The 16,299-nt window shown below is 45.1% G+C and overlaps 3 protein-coding genes across 7 annotated transcripts; 2 read left to right on the forward strand and 1 right to left on the reverse strand.

Annotated features, from left to right (window-relative positions):
* The first annotated feature begins 204 nt into the window (after nt 1–204).
* On the forward strand, nt 205–8,754 carry LOC120705665 (MADS-box transcription factor 3-like). Of its 5 annotated transcripts, none has more exons than XM_039990121.1 (10): nt 220–398; nt 792–1,039; nt 5,757–5,838; nt 6,911–6,972; nt 7,085–7,187; nt 7,470–7,511; nt 7,611–7,652; nt 7,763–7,935; nt 8,143–8,185; nt 8,411–8,754. In XM_039990121.1, the coding sequence occupies exons 1-9, from the start codon at nt 384–386 to the stop codon at nt 8,159–8,161; spliced, it is 786 nt and encodes a 261-aa protein (XP_039846055.1). In that variant the 5' UTR covers nt 220–383; the 3' UTR covers nt 8,162–8,185; nt 8,411–8,754. The 5 variants fall into 5 exon arrangements, with proteins under 5 accessions (XP_039846053.1, XP_039846054.1, XP_039846055.1 ...); XM_039990122.1 differs by having other exon boundaries at nt 221–398; nt 7,088–7,187; XM_039990119.1 differs by lacking the exons at nt 8,143–8,185; nt 8,411–8,754 and adding an exon at nt 8,010–8,121 and having other exon boundaries at nt 205–398.
* Nucleotides 8,755–9,127: 373 nt separating this feature from the next.
* LOC120705664 (zinc finger MYM-type protein 1-like) lies at nt 9,128–12,359 on the forward strand. Its single transcript, XM_039990118.1, has 2 exons — nt 9,128–9,723; nt 9,757–12,359. The coding sequence occupies exon 2, from the start codon at nt 10,488–10,490 to the stop codon at nt 12,183–12,185; it is 1,698 nt and encodes a 565-aa protein (XP_039846052.1). The 5' UTR covers nt 9,128–9,723; nt 9,757–10,487; the 3' UTR covers nt 12,186–12,359.
* A 1,172-nt stretch (nt 12,360–13,531) lies between these two features.
* LOC120705667 (protodermal factor 1-like) lies at nt 13,532–15,101 on the reverse strand. The gene is made up of 3 exons (XM_039990125.1): nt 14,888–15,101; nt 14,235–14,760; nt 13,532–14,152 (listed from the first exon to the last, which is right to left on the reverse strand). The coding sequence occupies exons 1-3, from the start codon at nt 14,994–14,996 to the stop codon at nt 13,819–13,821; spliced, it is 969 nt and encodes a 322-aa protein (XP_039846059.1). The 5' UTR covers nt 14,997–15,101; the 3' UTR covers nt 13,532–13,818.
* Between the last annotated feature and the right edge of the window lie 1,198 nt (nt 15,102–16,299).

Raw genomic sequence — 16,299 nt, forward strand, 5'->3', positions numbered from 1 at the left:
AAGTAATTCCCCAAATAAAGTTACACTGATCCGGTTACTATACAGGCTTACATGCTGACTGCTGAGTAGATGGATGGATATATGTGGAGAACTGACAGCAGCCACCACGAGAGATCAAAGAATTGGTAAATCGAAAAAGGGATCTGCAAGACAGAAGAGGGGGGAACAATGCAGCAAGGGCCATATAGCAATTGACCACCACATACAGCTACTGCTAACTGCATCACCTCACATACCTTCCCCTTCCTCTTCCCTCACAGCACCTCCTCTTTAATACCTCATCCCTCCTCCTCCTCTCCCTGCTCCTCTTCTCACATCCTCTTGCTTCCCTCTCTGGATCTCTTCCTCAAGAGAGAGCCCAAAGAGGCACTGCCATACCATCCATGCTCAACATGATGGTAATTGCCTCTTGTCTTGCTTCCTGGAAGTTAAAAGATCAGATAGCTTCCTTTCTCTCTTTGCATCATCTGCATAGAAGTATAGGTGCAGTAGAATCTTGGTTGCTATGTTGTAAGGATCTAGCTAGAGAGGCAACAATAGGAACATACATGGCTGCTGCCTATGGTCTCTATTTTTTTTTTGGGAAAAAAAGGCACACCACAAAAGGCAAAGTGCAAGATAGGAAATGGATCGTGTATGCAGCTACTTTCTTCTGAATTTTGATATACACACAGATCACAGCTACCTGCATGCATGCCTGCTCCCTCTTAGGAAATTTTTTATTTGATTTCTTAGAGCAGGTCTTGTGTATATTATTTATTGCGCTGCTTGTTGATCCGGTTCCTATTCAGGCTGATCTGAGCTGCGGGTCGTCCAAGGTGAAAGAGCAGCCGGCGCCGACCGGCTCCAGCGACAAGCCGGGGAGGGGCAAGATCGAGATCAAGCGCATCGAGAACACGACCAACCGGCAGGTCACCTTCTGCAAGCGCCGCAACGGCCTCCTTAAGAAGGCGTACGAGCTCTCCGTGCTCTGCGATGCCGAGGTCGCGCTCATCGTCTTCTCCAGCCGCGGCCGCCTCTACGAGTACGCCAACAACAGGTGATGCAAATGTCATCCACCCTCAACATCTCGGTGCATATAGATCCTACACATACAGTACTACGCATATCTGCAAGCTGTTTCTATTTTTCTGTTTTCAGTTTCTTGCACTGTCCGAATTGGAGCAAGTTTTCTCCTAGCTTTCTCCAGGCAAAAGAGTGGAGAGGGTCAAATGGGAGCTGCATCTTTTGTTGTTACTTCATTCTGTTATATCAACCGCTGTCTTGTTTATTTTGGTGTTCCTGAGGAGAGCAACGAGGGGAAAGGAAATTGCAACAGCTTCTTTCTGTGTATTTCCATTCCCCTCTGCTCCTGTGAAGGGAGGTGAGGTGAGCTAGATGTTTAGATAGATCTAGTACAGAGCTTGCTGTATATGTCACTCAGCCTTTGGACCTCTCGTGAGAGAGAGCTGAGCGCCTCTTTGGCCATGGTGGTCCTGCTCTTTTCCTTGCTGTAGTTACGCCCTTTCCTTTCTCACTCTGCTAGCTCCCTGGCTTCCTCATGTGTGTGACAGAGCTGTAGAGAGAGAAGGGAGAAGCATGCAAGAGCTTTAGATCTCACACACCTCATGGTATGAAATATCAAGCATATTTGCACACAAAATATAGGGCATCTATGTCTCTACCATTGGGTTCCCTTTCTCCCTCTTTCCCTTTTGTATCTTGCTTCTGTAGATGCAGATCTAGCTGCTGCAAGGTGGTGGTGGCCTTTGGTTCCTCTCCTCTTGTTGTACCCGTTGGTATGGTACCAGTTTTTGCCCATGAAAGTCTGTGTGAGGTAACAAGACGAGAGATAAAGGATGGCTACTACTACTACTATCTTCTGTTTCTCTTGCATCATCCCCTTCTGTTCCCAGCCAGCCAAGGTTTTCATCCCATGTGCTCTCTCTCTCTCTCTCTCCCTCTCTCTCTCTCTCCACACACACACCGCGTTCGGCAGGCTGGAGGCTGGAGTTGGAATGCTGTGAGAGAAAAATACTGTTGGGCTGGCTGGAGCTGGAGCTGGTGGCTGGAGTGGTGTGAGAGGAAATTACTGTAGCGCTGGAGGAGAGTAGACCAGCCGAACACAGCGATGCGCCTGACACCAAGACTGTACTTTTCAAGAAGAGACAAACGCAAACATTTTGTGGTAAATGTGGCTGGGTATGTGTGTGAATTTTTGACACTAATTAATTCGGTCTACACAAGGAAGAGTATTTTTAGCCCTTCGTGTGTATGCATGCCTGTTTCAAAACACAATTCTCTATTACACTAAGAAATAATTTCATCACAAATGACTACATGAGCTGTTGTCTTTTTAGCAGACAAGCACAATTACTCAACTAGTATGATAAGCAAATAAATAAACTAGAGCTAAGCTTCTCCTATAATTGTATGTTCAGAAACGAGCAGTAGTTTCTTTAGATAAATTAAGAGTGAAGAACGAACTATGTTTTAAATTAATAAACAAACATGGCATGTGGACAAGGAGATCTGAACATAATTGACTCTTATGCCTTTATACTGGTTGTTTGCACAAAAACTAAGTGATGGTAAGCATATGAATCTTTAAGTAAAATAATGTATTAACCGGTGGAGGCAACCCTAATATGCATGTGAAAAGGAGAAATGGGAAATGAAAACCAATTTGCTTATTCTTCTAAAATATCCTAAAAAATATTATTATTTATGAATGAAGTTGTATTAGTAAAAAATAATTGACTATTCTAATACGCGTGAACAATTATTTATTTGTAGTAGTACTCGTACTAGTTTCTTTCTTCCATCCCATACTCTTTTGGGGATCTGTGTCCCTCTATATTGCTTGCATCCCAAAGCAAAAAAAAAAATTGTTGAGAGCATATGCCACAGCACTAATCTGTGTTGAGTGACACGTGGCCATGCATTCACTGTACCAACTCTGAATCATATCTGTAGCAGGAGCATGCAAGCAAAACTCTCTTGCTTTTGTTGATGCATGTCTCGCTGTGTGGCTTGGTGCCTGTGCCTGTGCCGGCGTGCCGCTGAATCATATCTGCTGGGAAGCCGGCCAATGGCATGGGCGCATGGGGCATGGGCAGCAGGAGCACAGGCCTGCCTCTGCCTGCCACTGGGCCTGCACCGTCGTGCATTGGGGAACTGCACGAGGAGTTTAGAAAGCTGGTGGCTTGGTCAGAGTGGTTAAGGCCTGGGTAAAAGCCAAGGGCCGAGGACTGATCTGTTGTGTTGTGTGCTTGCTGCACTCCGTTGCCCATCGGGTAAAAACATGCTCACTGTTCTCAGGCAATCATGAAACCCTGTGCCAGCTGCATGAACAACACTCGCCATCCAATAGGGTACTCGGGGATGCTAAGGTTTCATTTCTTTGGTCATTTGGTGAGAGGGATGTGAGCTTCTGCATTGCAGTAGCTGATGGTCCTTGCATTGTAGCAGTAGGACCGAGCAGAGACTCCTTGTGATGCGACATGCTTCTCGACTCTTGATTTGCCAACTCATGCAGCTCCATGTTATGGTCATTCAGGAATCAGGAGGGTCTCTGATCCATAGCAATTTTGTTTCATTGATCGTTTTATATGTTGTGAACTTTATGCGGCATTGTGCCTATTATTTTTTGTGGATAAAAGGGCTTGATCACTTGATGTGGTGAAGAGACATGAGAGGAGTAACTATCAATTTCCAGTAGCAAGAACAATTTCCAGTACCCGATCACTACTAGTTCACCAGTACCTATCTATAGCTAATAATACGTGCTGTGCATCCGTCTATTCTGTTTCTACTTTAGGAAAGTGCATTCGCTCCCTGGTAAGTATTCATTAAGTTTGTTGGCCCCCATCCATGTTAATTTTCACACCTCATCTTAATTTTGATTCTGTATTTGTCTGAATTCGCACCCAGCATAACAAACGTAAAAAATAACACAGTGAAGTGTTAGTCTCTGAAGCGAATAACAGTGGAGTGAATTCTGCTCGAAAACTTTAGCAGGGAAGTTAACTAGTCTACTTATATATAAGAACTTGCCTGATAATGTTTTGGAGTTCAACTCTCCAGAGGAACTAATAATTGTTTAGTCGTTGATAGAGATTGTGAGTCTATACTCCTACCACTAAGAAGTTCAGTTCTGTTAACAAATTTGATTTTTTTTTGGGGGGGGATTATACTTCTTTAAGTTGTGTTCTCTTATATATATAGAAAACCGTTCTGCTCCTTAAAGCTAATGGTTTTAATTTTTTTATTACAGAAAAATTTCAGCCCTTGCTTTGTTCAAGAAAATTTCATATTTTACATCCAATTCCTTTTTCTTTTGTCAAAACTACCTATGTTTCAACTTGCAAGAATACAATTCAATTTTTTGGGATATTAATAAGCTCTGAAAGGATGTCTGAAGCGCACTAAAAGGAAACTTATAATATATATCAACCTTTGCTGAATTTACCATGCATCTAGAGAAGATTCTAATATACTACTCACTGTTTCCAAATGTGATGAAAGTCTATAAACTGTGATGCATGAGAAATTGAGAATGGATCATTCTCAAAGCAGCGCGTATATGCGGATGTATATTATTCTTACCAAATAGTACCTTTAATATAGTTTTTCGTTTTTTGTTACATTTTTTTTTGAAACGAGTTTTTTGTTACATTTAAGCACATAGCGTTTTCTGTATCCAGTGTTTTCACACAGTGTTACCTTTTTCAGACGTAGGCCTTCCAGCTTCCTGTTGTCTTTTTCCTGTTGGCAAAACCTTGGGCTTGGGTTGTTGACTGGGGTGCAATTTCACTTAAGTATTGGTTATGTGGATGTGCCTTTAATTTCTTTCTACTTCTTTATAATTAGAAGATGAAAGGAAAACTTATTAGCAATATGCATCCTGAATACTCTAGACATCATATATACGATCGACGAGTTACACGTGGCCCATGCTATACCGGCTACGATTATATTTTGAGTGGCCTGAAGACTGTAGCCTGTAGTGTGGCACTGTACTAGAGAAGCTCTGAAGTCTAGAGGCAAAAGATTCTCGGTAAAGAGAAACCACTACTGTTGCAGACAGGCTTGCCTCAGGGCTTGTGAACTGTGCTAGCAGACTAGCACAGGCTTCGGACCAATGTGTTCCACGATGTTGTATTCTACTGTTCGGTCTCTTGCTTGCATTGTATGGGTTGCTTCATTCACCTTTTACTCTTGAAGTCATAAAGAACCTGCAGAATTTATCCAGCCTTCTGTTCTTGGTCTAGGCCGTGTTTGGTTGCAAAATCTAAAATTCCAAAAAAAAAAATCCGGCACCTGCATGGAAATTTAAATCTATACGAAATAAAAAATGCATTTGCAACTGCTGTCTGTAAATGGCGAGACGAATCTAATAAACCAAATTATGCTGTAATTAGATGCTAAATTGCTACAGTGATGCTACAGTAAATAACCTCTAATGACGGATTACTTAGGCTCATTAGATTCGTCTCGCGATTTACAGACGAGTTCTGTAATTATTTTTGTGATTAGTCTATGTTTAGTACTTCAAATGTAGAAACATGACTTTTCAAAAAATTTACAGGAGGCAACCAAACGGGGGCCTAGTGGTGTGATCAGCTATGTAATAATTTCTATGATTTAAAGTAATCTCATGATTATATTGCTCTTTAACAGTTAGCTGCTTGTGTACATGCGAGATACCTAGTGATTATCTAATCTTCTTCAACAAGAGAGTAATGTGCTAACTCCAACAGTGCACAACTTTGCAGTGTGAAGGCCACCATTGAGAGGTACAAGAAGGCCAACAGTGACACCTCCAACTCTGGCACGGTTGCAGAAGTCAATGCCCAGGTAAAATCATGTCAATCTTTTCAGTCAAATAATTTTCTGAATTGACTCCCCGGATGCGTGTGGGTAGTCAGTTCAGAACCTATGATATGCATGGCTGCCAGCGTATGGTCAACATTCCACCGTGCTCTTCGAGAGAAAAAAAAAACTGAAGTCCTTGTCTCCGGCCCTGAGCATGATCTTTCGACAAGAATTTCTGAGCAGAGAAGTACAGACATCACACAATGGGTATTACACTGAAGCAGTGTACTACACACTCTCAGCATCAGCTGTTCGGTCCAGTGGATCATACAAGGATTGTCTTTTGGACCGATGCCCCACAATTTTATGTTAGGAACGCACGGGGAATTGGGATAGAGAACCTTAGCCCAAAAAAACTAAATCTGTGCACGCTCGCAGAGATGAAGCTCTACAAAAAACCGTGTCAGTGTCACAATTTTTCTGATCACTCGTGATTTAAGCACAGTTGATTCCGCATTCACCAAGTTATATCACTCATACATCGAATGAAAGGTCAAAACATGAAGTATTAATATGTAATTGAAGCTGCTTAATAAAAGAAAACTGATACTGATGCACGGCCATCTGATGATAAAGGTAACAATGGAATTTATGGACTTATAGGCAAGCACATAGTAAAATAGTAATAAATCTCATAGAATAATAAGGCTTACCTGAAGGTTTTCTTTTTCCTGTATGGAGCTCTGCAGTACTCCTCTATATACTTGCTAACTGCAGTGACATAATTATATAGTCGATTTGAAAATCATGTCAGAACTTAGGAGTAATATGGGTAAATCCAAATAAATTGTGGCAAACTAGTTTAGAAACATAGTTTATATTAAAACAAAATTCAGAAACCATTAGGAGCTTACCTTAGAGCCATGATGTTCTGGTGATTAATTTCATTCTGGTAGCTTGTAGTACATCATGAATAATTCCTCTCGTTTCAAACAGGCTGGAACATTCTGCAGTGATTCTGATTTTTATACTACTATAGTCTTTATAAGGTCAGTTATCTACGGAAATTAGCATAAGCTTTGTTTACTGAATGCATTCAAACTACATGATGCAGCATTACCAGCAGGAGTCCGCCAAGCTGCGCCAGACTATCAATAGCTTGCAAAACTCAAACAGGTAACAGCTTTCAAATTATACCATAATCTGTAAATGCGACAGAGTATATGCAATATATGCATGACTTTATTTTTTTACTAGTATATGCTGTCTAACTTTTTTGATGATCTAGTAGGACCTTGGTGGGAGATGCAATCCAGACCATGAGCCTCAGGGATCTTAAGCAGATGGAGGGCAGGCTGGAGAAAGGAATAAGCAAGATTAGAGCTAGAAAGGTACGTAAGTGTGATAGTATATCTGAGGTACAGTCGTACAGATATATAAAAATCTCCCTGTTTTCAAACAATGAATAATGAATATCCGGGGATTTCTAAGAACCTAAATTAAATCCCAAACATTTTCCAATAAGAGTATCTCGCCTCCTGAAAACAGGCTAGGTGCTGCAGAATTTGTAGTAGAAATGCCAGAGGTGTCCAATGCATATGGGGAACAAATAGCTTTATGTAATTAGCTTTTACGAACTTGTGCTGATGTAATCAGCAATGAATTTCTTGCAGAACGAGCTGTTATACGCTGAAGTTGAGTACATGCAGAAAAGGGTTAGTGAATCCAGCATTCCTCTACTTGCAGTAGTACTTTTATTTTATTTTATTTTTGCTAGCTCCAATAATTACATGCGACGTTCATTTTGTTTTCAGGAGATGGATCTACAGAGTGACAACATGTACTTGAGGAGCAAGGTAACTGCTTGTTTCATCAGAGCACAAAAGTTCTTAGGCCCTGATCTTTTTAAGCTGATCATTGACTAATTAACCACTGAAACTTAAGCGATTCCTGCTGCATGCTGCAGGTCGCCGAGAACAATGAAAGGGGACAGCCGCCGATGAACATGATGGGAGCACCGTCGACAAGCGAATATGATCACATGGCCCCCTACGACTCGAGAAACTTCCTTCAAGTGAATATTATGCAGCAGCCTCAGCATTACTCCCATCAGCTCCAACCAACAACGCTTCAGCTCGGGTACAAATTTAATATATGCAGCTCATTTTAGTATGCACCTAATGTTACTGCATCTTTGTACACCATACCTGTAGAACGTGCTTCATCACACAGTTGGAGGTTGGCGACCTGAGTTCTTCATATATACCTGTGTTGCTGAATAATTAACCAGCCACCAATGCTAACTCTGTCTTGCTGCCCCTTTTCTTTTTCCCTACATTGCTGCAGGCAACAACCCTTCAGTTAACTTTTGTCTCACTGCACACACTAGGTAAATGCACCCAGTATGTAATTCAATTCCTACCCATGATACATCTCTGCTAGCATAATTTTATTAGCAACGGAACGTCAAAGTTTTTAGCATAGTCAGCACTCGTCAGTGTGTGTGTGTGTGTGTGTGTGTGTGTGTGTGTGTGTGTGTGTGTGTGTGTGTGTGTGTGTGTGTGTGTGTGTGTGTGTCTTAATAATTCAGTAAATACATCATGTTGTGGTGCAGATGAAGAAATTACCCGAAGGCGCCGGTGTCGACGCACGCACGCGGCTGTTATCATGTGTCCAATCGAGATCACGTGACCCTAAACGTTTGTGGAACTAATTAATAATCATATCGTAACTAGTACGAGTGTGTGATAACTGTATGTAATTTGTATCCATACGGCGAGGTTACGCCTTCAGTGTCTGCAGCAGCAGCACTTGGTACGTAGCTCGTCGTCGATCGATCGCAAGAGACTATGCATCTGTGCGAGTTAATTAATTAAAATGTTGTGTACCACAGTTATATTATCTGTATGTGTTGTGTAATAATAAATCTGAATCCACTAAATTTGGTCCTTTAAATTTTCTGTTGATCTCATGTATATAGTGTACTTGTTTTCCTCTATTCTTTTCTTTAGATCAGTTTTTCGATGTGTTTCTGTTATCTACAGATTTAATGAGGGCGCCACGTTCTTTGGAGAACGTCAATTGCATGTGTTTAGTGTTTATAAAAAAATGGATCATCAGAATATGCAGAGCCAGCGGCACAAACAAGGTAGTAAACTACAAATGATCTACAGCACAGGCAAGGAGAGACAGGATGGGTTACCGTACGTTTTTCTGCTCTTTGATTCACAGTAATCACAGAGCACACACGATTTCCATAGTTAGGTATGCCCATGACGTTGCAGACACTGGCGGACCGCTTTGGCGGCGAAACTGGGCTCCGCCCCCCTTGCCCAAAAGAAATTTTCAAACTATATCTCTGCAGCCCATAAAACTTAAGCCCAGTAGCCCACGAACGGGTCAACGCTGAAACAAAGAAGCTAGCGAAGCCCATCCACACATGAGCAAGCAACCGAAGCCAGCAGTCGTTCTCGTGTCGCAACGGGCGGCGGCGGCGGGTACTGGCGGCGCGGCTCCGCACGCTCCGGCCAGGCGGCCACCGCAAATACACCTGCACGCTCGTCGTCGTCCTAGCGTAGGTACAAATCAAGCCATCAAGGGTCACACTCGAGACTCGACTGCAGGAAGCTCCTGGAACTTGGTTGCAGCCTGCAGGTGATTTTTGCGATCCCCAATTTTTGCCCTAGTTTCTTTATAAGTCCGATTCTGCCAAGCTAGCAATTAATTGAGTAGATGTGATTGTTGAATGGCTGAATCAGGTTGAGGTAGCAATGGTTCAACTGAAAACTCTCCATTCATTTTACAAAAGAAAACGAGATGATGAGCAGGCTGTTGTGGAAGGGGAAGACATCTTTGATTATCCTCCCGTACTTGGGTTACCTGATTTGGAACTGCAAGGACAAGGAGAACAAGAAGGAACAGCAGGAGGTCAGTTAGGATTGGAACCTCCAAGGGAAGCAGGTCAGTTAGGATTGGATTCCCCAAGGGAAGAAGAAAACCAACAGGCAGAAGTAGAACCAGCAGAAGATGCAGAAGAAGTAGGAGCAGGACGGAGTGAGGAAGAAGAAATTGAAATAAATGAATTTGTCATATTTCAGGGCATTGAATTTTTAGAGAGAGATCCTGCGTTGCGTCCACAAATTTGGCAATACCCAAATGATCAGAGAGATCAAGTCAAGCGAGCATACTTGCAGTTAGGTCCCATGCAGCCGTTATTGAAGAAATACAAGCCTTCTGGACCCAAAGGACATCAACGCCGTTTCAATTACATTTGGTTTAGTGAATTTCCTTCTTGGTTGGAATACTCAGTGAGTAGCGGCCGTGCATACTGTTTTTTCTGCTTTCTTTGCAGCAAAAATATAAAGAGGCGAGGTGGTTTCGATGTCTTCACAGCACAAGGTTTTGACAGCTGGAAGAAAGTTAATGATGGGAAAAAGTGTGCATTCTTGGTTCATGTAGGATCTACTCCTTGCTCACATCACAACAATGCAGTGAGAGAATGTCAAGCTATATTGAATCAACCAAATCACATAGAAAATATTTTTTAAGTGGCAACTGACAGGGAGAAGGAAAAAAATCGTTTACGGCTGAGAACATCAATTGTAGCTGTTAAGTGGTTAACATCTCAGTCGTGTGCTTTTAGAGGTCATGATGAGACAGCTCAGTCAAAAAATAGGGGTAACTTTGTTGAAATGATACAACTTCTTGCAGATTTTAATCCTGAAATTGCTAGTGTGGTTTTAGAAAGTGCTCCAAAATTTTGCAAGTACACCTCACCTAAGATCCAAAAGGAGATATTGAGTATTTTTGCAATGAAAGTCAGAAAGCATATCCGTGAGGAAATCGGCAATGCTAAGTTCTCTATTCTTGTGGATGAAACATGTGATGTGGCAAAAAGAGAGCAAATGGCACTTGTTTTCAGATTTGTTGATAAATATGGTGTTTTACAAGAACGGTTCTTTGACTTGATACATGTAAAGAACACCAAAGCATTGACACTAAAAGAGGAATTATGTTCTGTATTGTCCAAGTATTCCTTTGATATCCAGAACCTCCGTGGCCAAGGGTACGATGGTGCCAGCAATATGAGGGGGGAGTTGAATGGACTGCAAGCACTTTTTCTGAGAGAATGTCCTTATGCATATTATGTCCATTGCTATGCACATCGTCTGCAACTTGCTCTTGTCGCTGCAGCAAAGGATGTGGTTCCTGTTACCCAATTTTTTCAGCACCTGGTCTTTATTGTAAACACAGTTGACTCATCATCAAAGCGTCACGACGAGCTCCATGATGCCCAAATGGTTGAACTTGCACGCTTACTAGCTATTGATGAGCTTGAGACAGGTCAAGGAGCAAATCAAATCCACTCATTGAAACGCCCAGGAGAGACTAGATGGGGTTCTCATTTTGGTTCTGTTTCTAGCCTTATGGACATGTTCAATCCAGTAAGTTCAGTTCTACAAAATTTAGCTGCTGATTCAACAGCTGGTGCAAACCGTGCTGATGGAGATACTTCTTTCAAGTACCTGACATCTTTTGAATTTGTGTTTGTCCTATGTATGATGAGGGAAATTTTTGAAATAACTGAACAACTTGGTCAAGCTCTACAGAAGAAATCACAGGACATAGTTAATGCTCTTCGCCTAGTGCAATCTACAAAAGTTCTTCTTGAGCAAATGAGATCTGATGATGGATGGGAAACTTTTATTTGCAAGGTTGTTGAGTTCTGTGTGGGTCATGGTATTGCTATTCCGGACATGGAAGGAACATACATTTTGCGTGGTGGTCGTGCTCGTCGTCAACCTGATCACTTTACTAATGAGCGTTACTTTCGAGTGGAAATATTTCGTGCAACAATTAACACTCAGCTTGCTGAATTAAATTTGAAGTTCAATGAGAAGGTGATGGATTTGTTGTCCATTAGTGTTACACTGATACCAAAAAATGGATTCGTATCATTCCAAGCAAATGAGATATGCAAATTGGTTGAGAAGTACTATCCAGCATATTTCAATCGACAAGAGATGATTGGATTAGAGCGCCAGCTCAACCATTTTGTTCTTGATGCTTCTAGCAGTGCAGATATGACAAATATTGCAACTTTAGTGGAGCTTTGTCGAGTACTTGTTGAGACAGGACGACACAGGATCTTTAACTTGGTTGATAGATTAGTCCGTTTGCTTGTTACACTGCCAGTTTCCACTGCTGCTGCTGAGCGTGCTTTCTCTATCTTGAAGATCACCAAGACAAGGCTGCGCAACAAGATGGAAGATGAGTACCTTGCCAATAACTTGCTGGTCCATATTGAAAGTGAAATTGTACGACACTACACCTATGATGATATAATCACAGATTTCAAGAATCAGAAGAACAGAAGAGCAGACCTCTAGGTTGTGGTAGTCACCGGTGGTAGTCCTATATCTGACCTGTGTTTTGGTATAATGGTATGCCTTGTCTAAGAGTCTCTACGGTCACTCGTATTTTGTGAATTGTGACACAACTACATAAATATATAGCTAATGTTATTCTATATAGACTTGTAATGGTTACTGCAACATTATCAAGTCACTTTATATGTGACCGGTGCTATATATTATATATATATATAATGTCATTTCTGACGTCAGCTATATGTCACTTGGATTTTTTTTAAAATTGGCCCCCCTACATTTTGCTTCACGGTTCGCCACTGGTTGCAGACGCGTTGAGGCTGAACAAGCCAGCCCAAGAATTCGCATTTGTTAGGAGAATGAGCAACACGTCGGTTGGTTGTTTGCAGGAATTTAACCTCGCAAGTTTATGCTACTAACCTACTGCTACCGTGACATTCTATTAGTAGTATATGAGTATATCTGATCTGTAATTTTTCTCTGTCTCTGCGTACTTAGGAAAAAGAACACTGGAGCAATCCAGTTGTGTTGATACCTGTCGAATCGCCTGCCGTCGAGTCATTTGTGTCGCCGGAGTTCCGACCCATTCCTTGGGCCCGGCAACGAAGCCGCCGCGCCGGAGTCGAGGAGGGCAACGCCGGCCGGCGTTATCGGCGCCGAAGTGACCTCGATCGGCGGCGCCGGCGTGGGTGCGGCGCCGGCGCGGGGCGAGGGTTGCGGCTCGGCAGCGGATGTCTCCCAGATCTCATGGGCCATCGGCAGGGCCCACCAAGCCCAGCTCTCTGGCGGGCCGTTTTATAGCGTTTTCAGTATCATTTTGTGGACCGGGCCTACCTCACTGCTCATGCATTGCAACGAGCCCAAATTCAGTTGCACAAATCCTCAAAGAAATCAAGTTCTTTTTCTTTCTTATTAAAAAAAACAGTTTCACCTATACTAGATTCTTTACATTTCCCTCGAATTCCGGCCTGCAGCTCCACTTTATCCGGCAGGTCAAGGTTAGCCATTTGAGGGGTTTCAACCAAAAAAAAATGTACATGCAGCTTAACAATAATCTCTTGTGCATTGTACAGTCGGCAGAGACATGTATAGTACAATGCTGTGCGTGTCCTCTGTACAGTACTCAATCCATTTACTGCCCACCAAGGAGACGCGTCACGCACAGTTGCACTGACGTACGGAGACGATGAAAATCCCGTGAACCGATTATTCATACTCCGCTGCATGCCAGACCGTACTCCGTAGTCTGCACCCATGCTCGTTAACACGATCTTGGATGCAACATCATCATGACAAATCAACAGGCTAATTACAATACATGCACAGATTCATGGTGCAAAAAAAGATTACTCCAAAAACCGGCTTGTTGCCTGCATCATCAGGATTCAGGAATTCAGCAAGATCAGAATTCAGACACTAGTACTAGTTTGCATTGCTTCGTTCATCCATTGACGACAGATCCACACGAAAAAACAGCAAAATAACACGAGCGATTGCACACCACAACAGGCCGGTGCTCACCCCGGACACAAATGAACCGACGTCACCACCGTCGGACCAACAAACACTCCACGAGCTACAACTCTGACCAGGGCTCAACGTACACAATCGATCACCGTACCATCTCCTCCCTCTACGCCTTGCCCTCGTTGGCCTTCTTGAACGCCGCCGCCTGCGCCGCCGCGGCGCCGTCGGACCCGCCGGCCGCCGCGGCAGCGAACGCGTCGCGGACCTGCTCCGTGGTGTAGGGGAACCCCGCGCGGGTCATGGAGTTGAGCAGCGCCGCCGCGCCCTCCCGCAGCAGCGCGCCCGCGCCGTCGGACCGGGTGTTGGCCAGCGCGTCCTGGATGCTCACGTCGGCGGCGCCGCCCACGCCGCCCGCCGAGCCGAACAGGTGCCCCATCGTCGAGCTCGGGAACCGCGCGCCGATCGCCGACCAGATCTCCATGGGGTGGGACCTCCAGTAGCTGACACGAGACAGCAATGTCATTGAGGTGACCATGCATGGTGGTGACGTGGCGGGTCGGTCAGGTGAGGTCAGGGGCTTACTCGCATGAGCCGGGGAGGGAGCCGAGGCTGTGGGGGTCGACGGGGACGAACGGCGTCGGCGACGAGGTCCCGACGCCGCCGTGCGACGGGGAGTCGCCGTACGCCGGGGTGGGAGAGCTGCCCCCGTAGGCGCCGCCTCCTCCCTGGGACGGCGACGGGGACCCGCCGCTCCCGTAGGCGCCGCCGCCGGGGGTCGACGGGGAACTGCCGTACGCTCCGCCGCCACCAGTGGGCGGCGACGACCCGGAGCCGCCGCCATGGGATGGGGAACCACCACCGTACCCTCCGCCGGTGGACGGCGACGACGACGACCCGGAGCCGCCGTGGGACGGGGAAGGCAGCGCCGGCTCGCTGGAGCCCCCGTGGGACGGCGAACCGCCGCCGCTGGAGCCGCCGTGCGACGGCACGGGCGTGATGCCACCGCCGTGCGACGGGACTGGCGTGATGCCGCCGCCGTGTCCGCCGATCCCGGGGAACGTGCGCGGGTCCACTCCCGGCACGCAGTCCGGCTTCTTCACGTCGTCACCTGCAGGGCAGCAAGCACACGTCCACGCATCAAGCTCGCCGTCCGGCCGCCACAATGTCACCTCGGCATGGATACCTAGCTACCTTCGCAGCAGCAGATAGAACTCAGGTAAAGAAGACGCGCGTACCATGGGTCGCCTTCTCCATGGGGCTGGTCCTGGACTCGACCCCGCCGACGAAGGCCTGCGCGACCAACGCGGCGAGCACGAAGCTCGCAAGGAGAGCCCGCGCCTCCATGGCAGCTGCTGCTCCGGCTTCCTCTCTTCCTTCCTTCCTCTGCTGCTGCTGCTGTGGAGTGAAGTGGACTGTGGAGCCGTGGCGCTTGGTGGAGATGAGCTGAGGCGAGCAGCGTGGGTATAAATAGTGGGAGCAGAAGCTTACCAGACTGGCAGTACTGGCGCCATGGAGAGTTGAAGGCGAGCGCCGTGAATTGATGAGATCGCAGGTGACGCAGCGGATGGTTGGCGAGGGAATTCAATGCGCGCATCAAGGTCTCGACCAATCCATCGATGGATCCATTCATCCGAGTAGGCGAGGCGTGCGCTTGCCTCCTCAGCCGGAGTAGACTGCTGCGCTGTTCTGTTCAAGCCCATCCCGTCTCTCTTCTTCCCCGCCTTGCTCTTGTCTTGCAGATGTACTCCTGTTGCCAGCCATAAAACATAAACAGAGGTACTTGCATGGGTGATCTGTCGAGTTCCAATTGGTGATCGATCATATGACACGGTGTGCCCCGGCCCTTTGGCACCGATCACTGTCAAAGTTGTGATCTGAAGAGCTTGTGCGAAGTTCTTGTGAACGGATCGAGATCATGAAGCAGTTGTTGTATCTTGTATGTTGAGTTCTTAGTCATGCCTTATACTTGCTGGCCCAGGCTTAGAGTTGAATTTTGATTCGATATTGCTTTCAGAAGAGATGTAAACTACCATGGCCTGTCTGAAATGGAGGATTTGCAAATAAGGAATTGTACTAGTTCCTGTAAAATTCATGTGAAATGCTTGCGTTCAAACTCTTTACAATCACTGTAAAAATGGCGAGATTCCATGCGTAAATAACTTGCTTAAGCGACTAAGAAAGCATGTTCATGTACTGTGACAGTGAGACTGCAAGCAGCAATAAGCTGGAAATGGCTGTGGCTAGCAAGGAATTCTTTCTATTTTTTTAAAGCATTGATCCTGAGCAAATCTGTTGAAGCCAAGCTGGTCATGACTCATGATCTGCTCTTGACTCGGGGTCGCCACGCATCGATGTGCACTCCGCATTGTATAGATGGCGCAATGAATAAAAGGCTGTTGGGTTATTGCCCTCTGCAACAGTCCTGGTGAAGGGGTCCAGCCGTCCAGGGCAGTGTTGTCTGGGGGCATTTGTTGTCGCTCGCGGGCTGGTCGGCCCAGCTGTTTTTAACAGTTGTGGCCGGGTGCTTCAGGGTCTGTTTTGATGAAACGTGAAAACTTTTTTGTTGGAATTTTGCTAATTTGAAATACTAAATGAAGTCTATTTAAAATTTTTTTACATATGGGTTGTAAATCGCGAGACGAATCTA

Source organism: Panicum virgatum, chromosome 5K (assembly GCF_016808335.1).
Source record: "Panicum virgatum strain AP13 chromosome 5K, P.virgatum_v5, whole genome shotgun sequence".
NCBI lineage: Eukaryota > Viridiplantae > Streptophyta > Magnoliopsida > Poales > Poaceae > Panicum > Panicum virgatum.

Bases quoted from the DNA above. Each gene is read 5' to 3' on its own strand.
- LOC120705665 (XM_039990119.1), top strand. The intron at 1,040-5,756 runs GTGATGCAAATG...ACAACTTTGCAG, and splicing joins TACGAGTACGCCAACAACAG to TGTGAAGGCCACCATTGAGA. The intron at 6,973-7,084 runs GTAACAGCTTTC...TTGATGATCTAG, and splicing joins AGCTTGCAAAACTCAAACAG to TAGGACCTTGGTGGGAGATG.
- LOC120705664 (XM_039990118.1), top strand. From the start codon at position 10,488: ATGATACAACTTCTTGCAGATTTTAATCCTGAAATTGCTAGTGTGGTT.
- LOC120705667 (XM_039990125.1), bottom strand. From the start codon at position 14,996: ATGGAGGCGCGGGCTCTCCTTGCGAGCTTCGTGCTCGCCGCGTTGGTC. The intron at 14,761-14,887 runs GTACGCGCGTCT...GCTGCCCTGCAG, and splicing joins CATGGAGAAGGCGACCCATG to GTGACGACGTGAAGAAGCCG. The intron at 14,153-14,234 runs GTAAGCCCCTGA...GTCTCGTGTCAG, and splicing joins TCCCTCCCCGGCTCATGCGA to CTACTGGAGGTCCCACCCCA.